At 63.7% G+C, this 11,917-nt stretch overlaps 3 protein-coding genes across 7 annotated transcripts; 2 read left to right on the top strand and 1 right to left on the bottom strand.

Moving 5' to 3' along the window:
- The first annotated feature begins 299 nt into the window (after window positions 1–299).
- On the top strand, window positions 300–2,637 carry METRN (meteorin, glial cell differentiation regulator). 3 transcript variants are annotated; one of them, XM_082669839.1, is made up of 5 exons: window positions 300–480; window positions 770–1,170; window positions 2,077–2,136; window positions 2,213–2,309; window positions 2,364–2,637. In XM_082669839.1, exons 1-5 carry the CDS (start codon window positions 383–385, stop codon window positions 2,527–2,529), a joined length of 822 nt encoding a protein of 273 aa, XP_082525965.1. In that variant the 5' UTR covers window positions 300–382; the 3' UTR covers window positions 2,530–2,637. The 3 variants fall into 3 exon arrangements, with proteins under 3 accessions (XP_082525965.1, XP_082525964.1, XP_082525966.1); XM_082669838.1 differs by having other exon boundaries at window positions 2,213–2,637; XM_082669840.1 differs by lacking the exon at window positions 2,077–2,136 and having other exon boundaries at window positions 2,213–2,637.
- Window positions 2,638–4,908: 2,271 nt separating this feature from the next.
- ANTKMT (adenine nucleotide translocase lysine methyltransferase) lies at window positions 4,909–7,581 on the top strand. Of its 3 annotated transcripts, XM_082671548.1 has the most exons (6): window positions 4,915–6,060; window positions 6,211–6,374; window positions 6,596–6,700; window positions 6,800–6,940; window positions 7,160–7,210; window positions 7,340–7,581. In XM_082671548.1, exons 2-6 carry the CDS (start codon window positions 6,213–6,215, stop codon window positions 7,559–7,561), a joined length of 681 nt encoding a protein of 226 aa, XP_082527674.1. In that variant the 5' UTR covers window positions 4,915–6,060; window positions 6,211–6,212; the 3' UTR covers window positions 7,562–7,581. The 3 variants fall into 3 exon arrangements, with proteins under 3 accessions (XP_082527676.1, XP_082527675.1, XP_082527674.1); XM_082671550.1 differs by lacking the exon at window positions 7,160–7,210 and having other exon boundaries at window positions 4,909–6,060; XM_082671549.1 differs by having other exon boundaries at window positions 4,914–6,374.
- Window positions 7,582–7,594: 13 nt separating this feature from the next.
- CCDC78 (coiled-coil domain containing 78) lies at window positions 7,595–11,629 on the bottom strand. The gene is made up of 14 exons (XM_082671547.1): window positions 11,530–11,629; window positions 11,176–11,295; window positions 11,002–11,088; window positions 10,654–10,806; window positions 10,517–10,573; window positions 10,325–10,392; window positions 10,121–10,199; window positions 9,908–10,033; window positions 9,506–9,693; window positions 9,268–9,439; window positions 9,103–9,146; window positions 8,317–8,383; window positions 8,141–8,241; window positions 7,595–8,032 (listed from the first exon to the last, which is right to left on the bottom strand). The coding sequence occupies exons 1-14, from the start codon at window positions 11,587–11,589 to the stop codon at window positions 7,921–7,923; spliced, it is 1,434 nt and encodes a 477-aa protein (XP_082527673.1). The 5' UTR covers window positions 11,590–11,629; the 3' UTR covers window positions 7,595–7,920.
- Between the last annotated feature and the right edge of the window lie 288 nt (window positions 11,630–11,917).

The following is an 11,917-nucleotide window of genomic DNA, read 5'->3' as shown; positions in this document are numbered from 1 at the left end:
ACCACCCCCACCCTGGCCAAGGGCTTGGAGGACAGTGGCCCGACCAGGACTGCAAGCAAGGCGAGGCTGGAGGCGGGGGTTGGCGGGGGAAGTAGGGGGGGTACCTCGAGGAGGTGACACTGAACACGTCCGGCCGTGGAGCCCCCTCCCCAGCGCCTCCTGGGCCACGGGCTGGTCCTCCCACCCCCGAGAGCGCCGCTGCAATTGGTGGAAAGTTCGGGCACCGTGGCGCGATTGGCTGCTCGGCCCGCCCACTGCCTCCCGGCAGCTTCCAGGCTCCCGGCCGGGTGGGCGGCCGGCAGGCGCGGGCGGTGGGGGCTGCGCGGGGCCGGGGCCAACGCCCCGGCTGCTCCCGCCGCGCCCCCGCGCGTCCCCGCGCGCCATGCGGCCCCCGGCGCTGCTCTGCGCCCTTTGCTTCGGCCTCTTGGCCACGGCCGCCCGCGCCGGCTACTCGGAGGACCGCTGCAGCTGGAGGGGCAGGTACGAGCCCCACTGGACCCCCGCGCGGGTCAACCCCCTGGGACTCTGCGCACCCCTTAGGAGGGGGCTGGAAGATGTGTCGCCAGCCCTTTGGGATGGGGGCGCTCCGTCCCGGCACCGAATCCTTGCCCTCCCCGCCCCCCGCCGAGTCCCAGAACGCTGGGCCGCAGTTTCCTCTCCACAAAGTGGACGCAGCTGTTGATGGCTGCGGGGAGAGGGTGCAGCGGAAGCGGGCTGGCCGGGTGTGGACGCCGGCCGCCCGCCTCAGCACCGACCCTCCGGTCCGCAGCGGCCTGACCCAGGAGCCCGGCAGCGTGGGACAGCTCGCCCTGGCCTGTGCGGAGGGCGGGATCGAGTGGCTGTACCCGGCCGGGGCGCTGCGCCTCACCCTGGGCGGCTCCGACCCCGGCGTGCGGCCCGGCATCGCCTGCCTGCGGCCGGCGCGGCCCTTCGCAGGCGCCCAAGTCTTCGCGGAGCGGGCGGGCGGCGTGCTGGAGCTGCTGCTGGCCGAGGGCCCAGGCCCGGCCGGGGGCCGATGCGTGCGCTGGGGTCCCCGCGAGCGCCGGGCCCTCTTCCTGCAGGCCACCCCGCATCCCGACATCAGCCGTCGCGTGGCCTCCTTCCGTTTCGAACTGCGGGAGGACGGGCGTCCAGAGCTGCCTCCGCAGGCCCACGGCCTCAGTGCGGATGGTGAGTGCAGGCCTGGGTGGGGACAGGTGGGAGTCGGGAAGTCGCTTCCTGGCCTCGCTGGGTGGGAACCTGCCTGTCCTCCCCACTGCATAGAGGGAGAAACCGAGGCAGCCTGTCAAAGGCACACAGCTAGTGAGTAGCAGCGCCAGGACAGGTGGGGGGGAGGGGCAATCCCTCACCTTGCGGGTTAGGGAAATTGCTGACAGAGGGCAGAATCCCGGAAGGGGAGGCCGGGCAGGGCAACCCGGGCCCCTGGTCCCTGAAGGGTTGGGGGAGGGGATGACGGCCAAAGCTGTTCAGGGCTCCCTGGCCCAGCGGTAACCTCCCTCCCCTCCCCCAGCCCAATACAACAGAAGTCCACTGTGAGCCCGGTCACCATGGAGATGCAGCCCCGCCTCCCGGCAGGGCACCAGGCCCAGCTTTTTGCTCTCCTGGAGCTTGGAGCCTAACCTCACAGGGGATGGGGGGTCTCTGCTCTGTCTCCTGACCCTCGAATTCACCATAACCTCCTGCCACGTGGGCTGGGCCGGTGACTTTGGGCCCCAGGAAGCAGCTCTGGGAGACCAAGGGTGCTGGTGCTGCCTGTGAGATGGGTGTTCAAGAGCATGTGCCTCGTGCACCCAGACCCTTGAGCTCCAGCTCGGTGGGTCTTTGTGCCTGCATGTTGGGCACAGCCCCCAGGCCCATGTCTGTGCACGTGTGTGATGCATGCACGAGCCTGCAGTGTCACCCCAAGTACAGGGTGTCTTCAGGGTGTGTACACATGGTCCCTGAGACCCCCAGTTGCCATCAGGCCCTTAGGGGGGTCTGGTAGCTTGCCCTCTCTATCCTGTGTCCAGCTGGGGAAGGGCTCGGGTAGTCCTGGAGAGGTCAGGGCTGCCACTCATGACCTCCCCTGCATGCCAGGTGCCTGCAGACCCTGCAGTGATGCCGAGCTCCTCTTGGCCGTGTGCACCAGTGACTTTGGTGAGTGTCCCTGCTGTGGGGCGAGCCAGGGGCCTGCCCTCCCCTGAATGCCACTGTCCAACATGTGTCCCCACAGTGGTCCATGGAACCATCCACGGGGTCGCCCATGACACAGAGCTGCAGGAGTCTGTCATCACCGTGGCCGCCGCCCGTGTCCTCCGCCAGACATTGCCGCTGTTCCGGGTGGGGGGCCCTGGGGGCCAGGCGCAGGCCTCCATTCGCACCCCACTGCACTGTGGCGTCCACCCTGGCCCTGGCACCTTCCTCTTCATGGGCTGGAGCCGCTTCGGTGAGGCCTGGCTGGGCTGTGCACCCCGCTTCCAGGAATTCAGCCGTGCCTACACGGCTGCCCATGCTGACCACCTCCACCCCTGTGAGGTGGTGCTGGACTGAGGGGCCTGGGAGCAGGGTGCTGGGGAGGGGCGGGTAGGAGGGGCGGGTAGGACCTCCAGATGGCATCACAGTACCAACTGCTTCCGAGGTAACAGCAATAACCAATAAGAACGCAGCTTGCATTAGCCAATGTGCATCCGGTGCTCGTGCCTGAGCCCAGCCCTGGGCCTGCCTCACTTCATTTTATTCTCCCACAGCCCCGGGCACTGCCCAGTTACCGCTTCACAGAGCCAGAGATTGAGGCTCTGGGGCAGTGGTGCCATGTCTAAGGCCACCCAGCCCACGCCCTGGAGAGGGGCTGCTGCTGGGTGGGGGCATGCAGGGACCCCCACTCACGTCACCCTCAGCTCTGCTGCCCCCAATGCCAGGTGATTCCACTTCTCAGAGTGGGAGTGGAAAAGGGGCCATAACACCCAAGGTCTGAGGTGGTTGGAGACCTTTGTAGGGGGAGGCAGGCGACACCACTCCCAACCTGAGGGAAGGGGCTGCAATCTGGCGGGCCACCGACTTCCCCGCGTGGTTCGCTGCAAGCCCAGCAGAGTCATCCTGGCCCCACTCTGCCCCTGGGGAAGAATGGGCCCCTCTGTCCACAGGCCCCTGCAACGTGCCCAGCATCCTGACAGCTGTGGGGTCTCTTCTGCAGGGTCCTGCTTGTTGCCCATTTCTAGTGGGCGGGGGCACACAATGGGGTCTCTAAGGACCGTTTCCCGCCACTGGCCTCATTGTCGCTGCCCCCGCCTTCCTCTCCAGCCTCAGCCACATAAAGGGCCAGCGTGGTCTGGACAAAGCTGACGGCCCTGAGGCTGAAAGGCCCCAGGATGGGGGTGCACGTGGGACTACTGAGCCCAGAGGGAGCTGACTCTGCTGACCCAGACCCATAGCTCCTGGGAAAGAGGGCCACAGCTCAGATCTGGTGGGGTGCCTGGGCTGAGCCCCAGAAACAACTTCCCATCTCTGCCTGGCAGCCCTCACTGGAGAAGGGGCCCTGCCATCCTGCAGGCAGGAACTGAGGCTGGGAGAGGAACAAGGATACACAGGGCCACTTCTGCCAGATTCGGCTGATATAGGTACCTCATGTTGCCACGCCCCGTGTGAACACTGCATCACTCCAGTGGCTGCCCTGGAGTTTCCGTGGGGCAGGCTGTCTAAGGCTACACTCGTGTCGGGTACGCACTCCTTTCACTTGGACGGGGCATTTGCTGTGGGGACTGGTGAGAATTGTGGGTGGGAGCACAGTCATCCTGGATGGTAGGCTCCCCTGGGCTCCTTCCACCTTCTGCTGTTCCTGAGGCTCCTTGCTGTGCCCTTTCGCGTCCCCAAACTCAAACCGGCACCCATGGATTGTTCAGAGCTCAGGCACCAGACCTCTCCTCTCCACGCACATTCCGACATTCCCTCATTGGAGAACTGGGCCAGCCTTCTGGCTTTAAATACGATCAACGTGCTGATGACCCCACATTTGGATCTCCAGCCTGGACCTCTCTCCTGGACTGCAGACCCTTGTATTCCTGTTTCCCCCTTCCCCCACCAGGGAGTATCTCAGTAAAGACCAGAGGAGGAGGAGGTGAGTGTGCTCTCCTGTCATCCTCCTCTTCATCTTGGGAGGCTTTTGCACTGCCCATGCAGACCCCGACCTGAGGAGTGTTTCACCTCCAGCGCTGAGAAGCACCTCACCCTTGGCTCTTGCCCTAATTCTCTGGCCAGCTCCCCACAGCCTTGTTTGGACAGAGGCCCATGGCCACACGCAGTGTGGTCACTGTGGACTACCTCTGGGACCATCTGTCCAGAAAAATGTAGGGCATCTTCTCTGGGCTGGGCCCTAGGCTGGACACTGGCCTCTGCCCACCTGCCCCAGGAAGCGCCTCCTATGCACACACCCTCCTCCAGAGAAAGTGTTGGCTTTGCAACCAGCAAAAGGAGCAGAAAGGGCAGAAGTGGGTGTGGCTGACAGGGTCAGAGGAGCCCCAGGGTGCTCTGGGAGGAGCCTGGAAGGCTTGGGCCAGGGGCTTCATGCCTGCTCACAGGGGAGTGGCCAAGGGGAAACGGTGTGGGTGAGCATGAGGGCTGGGGCTATGGGAGCAGGTGCCTCTGGGGCACCTCTGGGCATATGCATTCACACAGGTATGCACTCGAGTGCCCAGTACCCAAAGGTGAGGAGCAGGGTGCAGGTGTGAAGGTGAGGGACTTTTGGGTGTGCACACTGGGGAGTCGGGGTAGGTGCCTTCATTCAGTCGACCCGCTTCTATTGAGTTTCTTCTAGGTACCAGGTGCTGCTCTAGCACCAGGAATAATACAAGGAACAAAAGAGACAAGAATGGGATGCTGGGCTTACCCAGTGCACATCCTCCTTTTATGGGGAGGGCCAGGTGACAGCCAGGAAGGAGACAGAAGGTTCTGAGATGGGGGTGGGGAGCAGCCCTCCTCCGCTCCAGTGCTCAGGTCTTGGGAGCATGGCACCGGGGTTTCCTGCCACAGGAACACCTGTCTTTCCCAAGTGGAGGCAGCTGGGGCCAAGTGTGCGGCAGTCTGCACTTGGGGATGGGGGCAGTGGTCTCCAGCATGCCTGCATTGTCTGAAGCAGCCTTCGTCCCTCCTGACCGATGCCGTGGATGGATGAGAAGCCAGGCTAGGGCCTGTGTGCAGACAAGTCTCTGCCACTCAAGGACGTTTGGCCTCAGGGTGGGGTAAGGAGGGGGTCCTGGCTCTGTCCCCGCACTTGCCTCTCTCATTCCCAGGCTTCATCAGGTCACTTCCGGGAACTCAATATTTCTTCGTGTGTGTTACATTTTCTGGAGAAGGAAGGTGGTCTCCCCAGTTCCTGGGGCTCTTCCTCCCATCCACCTGACTGGGCCAGCTGCCAGAGCGCCCAGCACCTCACATGCGGCTCCCCTCCCATGACGCTCAGAGAGAGCCAACATCTGTTTTCTCGGTTCTGCTAAATTTCTCCTTATCAACCCCCTCCGCCCTGCCCCTCAGCCACGCTCAAACTCCCACCGCCCCCGCCGAAGCCTGCGCATCCTGCGTTTCCTGCGCACTCGGGCTGCCTTCAGCCGTGGGAGGGGCCCGGGTGGCCTCCCCGCGACTGCTCCTGGGCTTGGTTGGCTATCGGGGTGTGCGGGGCGGCGTCTCCCCGGTAAGCCCTTCCCCCCGGGCTGACCGCCGCCCCTGGCCTCCCGCCACACTGCACGGACCTCCGCTGCCAGTCAACTGGATCCACGGCACCGCTTCCCTCGGGCGTCTCCCCGCGCTGGGATGTGCAGCCCCAGGGGTCCGCAGCGCCCAAGACAGGCCCGCAGCAACCATCTGCGGCATGGGCCAACGAGGCTGAGCGACGCGGGCTACAGGCAGGATGTTGTGCGGCCAGAACCCGCGAGGGTAGCCCCGGACCCCAGGGCTCCGCGGTCCGGAACCCGCGGGAGGGTCCCTGGACCCGGACGGAGCGGAACGCGAGCGGACCGGCTGCTCAGGCTCTCCCGGCCGCTTCCGGTGTCTCGCCGCGTCCGCCTCTTCCGGCGCGGCGCCGCGGATCTGGTAGGCGCGTGGCAGGGAGTAGGGGCGCCGCGGAGGCCGCGGGCGGTGGGGAGGACGGCCCTCTCCAGGTCCGGGCCGGGGCATGAGGGTCTCGGACCTGAGCCAGGGAGGGGCCTTGAGGTGGGGAAACTCTGAGCCGCTCTCCCGCAGCCATGGAGCAGGACGACCCGGCCGAGGCGTTGACGGAGCTGCGCGAGCGGCAGCTAGGCGCATTGGAGCTGCTGCAGGTGGCGGCGGGCTCGGGCCTGGTCACCTACGCCGTGTGGGCGCTGCTGCTGCAGCCGGGCTTCCGCCGCGTGCCGCTGCGGCTGCAGGTGCTGGGCCAAGGCTTGTGGGGACCAGCTGCCGGCCGGGCGGGTCCGGGCTGGGGGCGGGGCCTGGAGTGTGGCGCTAAGGCGGACGGTGCAGCTACTCCAGGGCCGATTCGGTTGTGGGTTGGGACCTCCTTCAGGTAGGACCGGACAGGCTACTCTAAGAATGGAAGCCCAGGAGGCAGGCCCCCCACCCTCACACTCCCGCCTGCTTCCTTGTACAGGTGCCTTATGTTGGCGCGAGTGCCAGGCAGGTGGAGCACGTGTTGTCGTTGCTGCGAGGCCGTCCAGGAAAGATGGTGGATCTGGGCTCTGGCGACGGCAGGATTGTAAGGACCGTGTTCGTGTGTGTTGGGGAGCGTCTTTGTTGACCCCTCCCCTGAGCGCACCGCCCCATCTGTTGGTCCTGACGCTCGTTGTGCCCACAGGTGCTGGCTGCCCACAAGTGCGGTCTCCGCCCAGCTGTGGGCTATGAGCTAAACCCGTGGCTGGTGGGGCTGGCGTGGCTGCATGCCTGGAGGGCAGGATGTGCGGGCAATGTCAGCTACCGCCGTGAGAACCTCTGGAAGGTAATCCAGGGAGTCCTGGACCCTCTCAGACCCCACCCTTGATCTTCATGCTTCCGGTTCTAGCTTGGTAGCTTGGCCACCCTGCTGACAGTGCCAGGTACCTCTGCCACCTGGGCAGGCTGGAGCTGGGACTTGGAAGCTGCAGTTACCCAATGCCCACCAAACCTCCCTCCCTGCTGGGGCCCCAATCCCTGCTGGGGTAATTTCCTTTTCCTGCAGGTGAGCCTGAGGGACTGCCACAATGTGTCTGTGTTCCTGGCTCCTAGCGTGGTAGGTCTGGGGTTTGCTGACCCCATGGGAGGCCCAAGCCATCCCCAGTGTAGGTGCTGGGCCTGGAGGAGCTGGGTAGGGGGAGCTGTGTTCCACCTTGCCCACCCCAACCTCCCCTCTCCCCCATAGCTCCCACTGCTGGAGGACAAGCTACAGGCAGAGTTGCCTGCAGGAGCCCGAGTGGTGTCTGGGCGCTTCCCCCTCCCCACCTGGCAACCTGTGGCTGTACTGGGTGAGGGCCTGGACCGCGTCTGGGCCTATGATGTCCACAGTGGTGGGCCAGCTGGGCAGGCTGTCCCAGGGCCTAGTTCTGCCTCCGTACCTGGAGCCCCCAATTCTCAGGTTGGCTGAGTGGACACAATAAAGACTCAGTGGGTTCCAGCCTGATTTTTTTTTTTTTTTGCGGTATGTGGGCCTCTCACTGTTGTGGCCTCTTCCGTTGCGGAGCACAGGCTCCAGACACGCAGGCTCAGCGGCCATGGCTCACGGGCCCAGCCGCTCTGTGGCATGTGGGATCTTCCTGGACCAGGGCACGAACCTGTGTCCCCCGCATTGGCAGGCAGACTCTCAACCACTGCGCCACCAGGGAAGCTCCCAGCCTGATTTTTGTTGGGTGTTGAGCTGGGTGGAATGATCTCCCAAGGGGGTGCTGTGGGGAGGGCTCCATGCTGGCTGTGAAGAGTTCTGCTCCAAGTTTATTTGTTGACCAGCTAACGACTGCGAGTCCTTGGGTGCTGCGGCTTGGCTGGAGGTGTGGCCCCCGCTTTCCAGGGGTTCCCTGTACCCACCAGTTTTCTCAGCCTCAGGATCTCCTGCTTGTACCTGCTCAGAGAAACTAGGCATAGTCACCACCTGGCTGTGGACAAGCCCTGCTGCTAGTGCCTGGGACTGAGGTCCTTGGGTCTTACCCAGCCCACCTCTAGAGCCCACCTGCCCAGGTGCTGGTCCACATACTCTTGTAGCTCAGAAAGTTGCTCCTCAGCCATCGTGGCTCGGACTAGCAGCTGTGCTCTCTCCCTTTCCAGCTCTGCCTGGAATGAGGGAACATAAGCCATGAGCCTGGGCACAGTGTGAGGAAGGGCCTCTGGCCAGGTTTTGCCCACTACCTGGGTGCCACGGGAGAAGTCCTGTAGCTTCTGGCGGATCTGGGCCCAGGATGCAGCTTCCAGGCCCCTGTGAGGGGAGGAGGAGGGGTGGGCGTGAAAGCTGGCATGGACCCAGGTTTTGACCAATGACCCTGCTCAAGTCAGGGCCCCTAGGTCCTTAAGGTGCCTGCTGGGAGCGAGTTTGGGACAGTATAGGGCTGCCTTTCCACTGTGGGCTCTGTGAGGCTTGGAGCCATCTGTGCATGGGGGCAGCCACTGGCCACTCAGGGAAAGCTAAGCCACAAGGCCAGCTAGGACAGTGACCCCAGTGTCTGTAAGATGCTTATGGGGGGCCTCCCCCCATGCTGGGGAGTTTCCCAAAACCCCAGGCAGGTGACTTGTCCTAGCTTCTGCCCACTGCACAGTTGAGAACATGAAGGTGCAGAGGCAAAGGCTGTGAAGGTCACCAGGTAGGCTGCTCCTGCCTTGTCCTGGGGTCAAGACTTCTATCGTCCATGCCACTACAGGTCTTCAGCTATGGGTCCTCCGAGTCTCAGCTGAAGTGTCCTTTCTTCGGGGTCTCTCCCTGACCCTCCCATTCAAGGGTAGCCCCCTCCCATCCAGGAGGGTAGTCCCTCCTCTCTCCAGGCAGTTGGTTTTTGTGCGATTATTAGTGTCTCATAAGCAGACCGAGACTGGAGAATACAGATGGGCCACCTTGTCCACTGCAGCAACCAAAACCCCTCTAAGCAGTTAGTTCACAGAATGAATGAATGGGTCTCCCCAGCACCCACACCAGGTACTCACTGTGGCTCTAATAGGCCCCCCTGAGAGGCTTCATTGGGTTCTTTCTGTAGGAACAAGAACAGCGATTGCTGAATGAGGCAGGCTGCTCAGAGGCCCTGGGCTTGGGGCTTTGCTGAGCCTGGGATGGGTCCTGGGGCGAGTTGTGGGGCAGCAGGGAGGGGTCACCTGGGCCTGAAGCTTCTGGAGCTGCTTCTCCAGCCTAGCCTGGTCCTCCCTCAGGTGGCCGAATTTGGTGACCATGTGCAGGGGCGGCGGCTCCATGTCTGAGGTGGCTGCACCAGAGGTAGCCTTGGGGATCCTGGGTGCCCCGTTGGGCTCCACCAGCACCTGTTGCACACTAAACCCCGCACCAGGTCACCTAGGGCTATCCCACCCCAGGTGCCCAGTTCAGGGAGGGGCCCACCTGTGGGCAGCCAGCAGCTCCTCGTGCCTCTGACTCAGATCTGCCAGGCGCTTGCGGTAGGTGCGAGCAGCCCGGGCCAGCTGTTGCTCACGGCTGTGATGTGCCCCCCGAATGTCCTCCAGAGTGGTTTCCAGGAATGTCCGAAGGGCTGTGGATGCAGGCTTTGGGCCTGCACCATCTGCATACTCCTGGAGGAGATAGGGCTGGGCTGGGGCGGGTCCACACCTTGCCCCCCCAATTTCCTCCATGGAGCTGGTCTGACGACAGTGTGCTGTGTGGGCCTGAAGTCTCCCACAAGGTCAGAGTCTCTCTGAAGTGGTCTAGTACACCCAGGCCAGACTCGGGCTCCCCAGGATCCAGAGGCCTCCCACTCAACACAGGGCCAGCCGGCCCAGTGCTCACAGCCACGGCTCGGGCGCAGTGCTGCAGTCGGATGGCATACTCCTCGTTCAGCTTCTTGAGTTGCAGCTGCATCCGGGCGTTCTCTGCTTCAGCCTGGTGGAGCTGGCCCCGGCAGGCAGACAATACCTGGGGGTGGAGATGGCCCTGAATTTATGTCCTGCAAGGTGGACCTTTGCTGAGCCAGACCTCAAAGCAGGTAGGGGTGGGCCTCACCAAGGTTTGTGCAGCCAGTTGCTGCCCAGCTGTCCTGGCCTCCTCCTGAGCTCCTTGCAGCTGCCAGCCCAGGGCTGCCCTGCAGACATGGGTATGAGGCTTAGCCAGGCCTAGGGCAGGTGACTCCTTCTGCCCCTTAAGAACAGCTCCTTTGCTCACTGTGCCCTGCTGGGCCCTCCTGTCCCAGGTGAGGCAGTCACTCACACACGCGTCTCCAGTGCCTGCTGCCGAGCCCTGTGCTGCTCTGGCGCCCGACTTACTTCTCCCTGCGGCTGCGGGGTACACAAGGGCTGGCTGGGTGAGAGCCCAAGCTCTGGGTCCCCTGCACTGCCCCACCTCCACCCTGGGCTGGGAGAAACGTCAACAGATTCCCGGGCTAGGTGGCTGCACACTCACACCATGCCCCAGCTTCTGCTGCTCGTTCTCAGCTGTCAGGAAGTCCTTGGGCTGTGCCTGCACAGAAAAGCCGGTCTCAGCCTCACTGTTCCCCTGCTGGACCCCTGTTTAGCTTCCACCCATGCGCTCATGGTGACCTGGAGTCTGTGGTGGTCGGAGTGTCCCTGCCCCCAGGCCTTGTGCCCAAGCTCCTGTGCCAGTGCCTGGCGGTGCCCCGGATTAGCTTCTGCTAGGGCTGCCTGCTCTCCGTGCAGTTCTAGCTCCAGCACCCGGCTCTCCAGCCACAGGACCTGCGGGGTGACCAGGTCATCATCCATCTGGGCATCCACAGGAACACAGCACACACAGGACAGGTGGGGACTCGCAGACACTGCGTGTGCACAGTCACATGGGGCACACCTGCACCCCTCACAGTTCTGGCACTAAGTGTGCACCCTCCCCCCATGCTCTCAGGCTGGCACACGTAGGCACACATCAGTGCCCACCTCACTCTTCAGCTCGAAGATTTCAGCTTCGTGTTGCTCCTTCAGGCGATGGGTTTTGATCTGCAGGTCCACCAGCTCCTTGCAGACCTGTGAATGGCCAGGATGAGAGGTGGGGCCTGTGGGGCCCTGGGGATGCTCTCCCTCCTGCCAGTGCCTGAGGGCCACCACACCCACCTGCAGCCGCTGCTCCTCACTCAGCTCTAGATCTGAGGGAACCTCTGTCTCAAGGTTGGTGGCCCAGGTTGGGGTACCCCCAGGGACTCCTGGCAGCCAGGTCTCGGCCCGCGGCAGAACCTAGGGAGGCACCACCACTCATACCCCAGGTGTGTCTCAGACCTGGGCTGTGGCCTCCACTCTCATGAAGCCACCAGCCATCCACCCCCACACCCTCAGCCTGGCAGAGCTGGGGCAGGCCCTCCCACAGCCAGGATCAGGCCCAGGTCCTGGGAGGATCTACACCCCTCCTGGTCTCTGAGGGAACAGGGAGAACCCCCGAGCCCAGAAACGCAGCGTCCTGGGAGGACTCACATTCTTGGTGGCCCGAGGTGGGGCCCCTGGCCTGGAGCCTGGGGCTGCCACATACTCCATAGGCAAAAGGGACTCTGGGCTGCCCCAAGCCTGGTGCCACCTCGACTACTGGCCTGTTGCTGCAACACGGTGGTTTGTGTTGCCAAGGCCTCTGTTGTCCCCAGGAGACTCCCGGGGCCCCGCCCACGAGGGCAGGCAGGACAGTTACGTGGTTGGGGAGGTGGGTGCAAATTCTCAACTGCTTCCGTATTTGGCGATCCATTCTTTCCGGTTTCCTTTTCCTCATCTGGGAAACGCAGATCGGCACCCCAGCATTAATCAGGGACGCGGATGGAACCACGAGTGCATAGAAGGGCCCAGCCTGGGGAGGTGTGGGACAGCGCGCATG

Source organism: Grampus griseus (genome assembly GCF_964374135.1).
Source record: "Grampus griseus genome assembly, chromosome: 14".
In the NCBI taxonomy this organism is placed as follows: domain Eukaryota; kingdom Metazoa; phylum Chordata; class Mammalia; order Artiodactyla; family Delphinidae; genus Grampus; species Grampus griseus.
The sequence above is the reverse complement of the archived record's forward strand: the minus strand, read 5'-3'. Positions and strand labels throughout refer to the sequence as shown.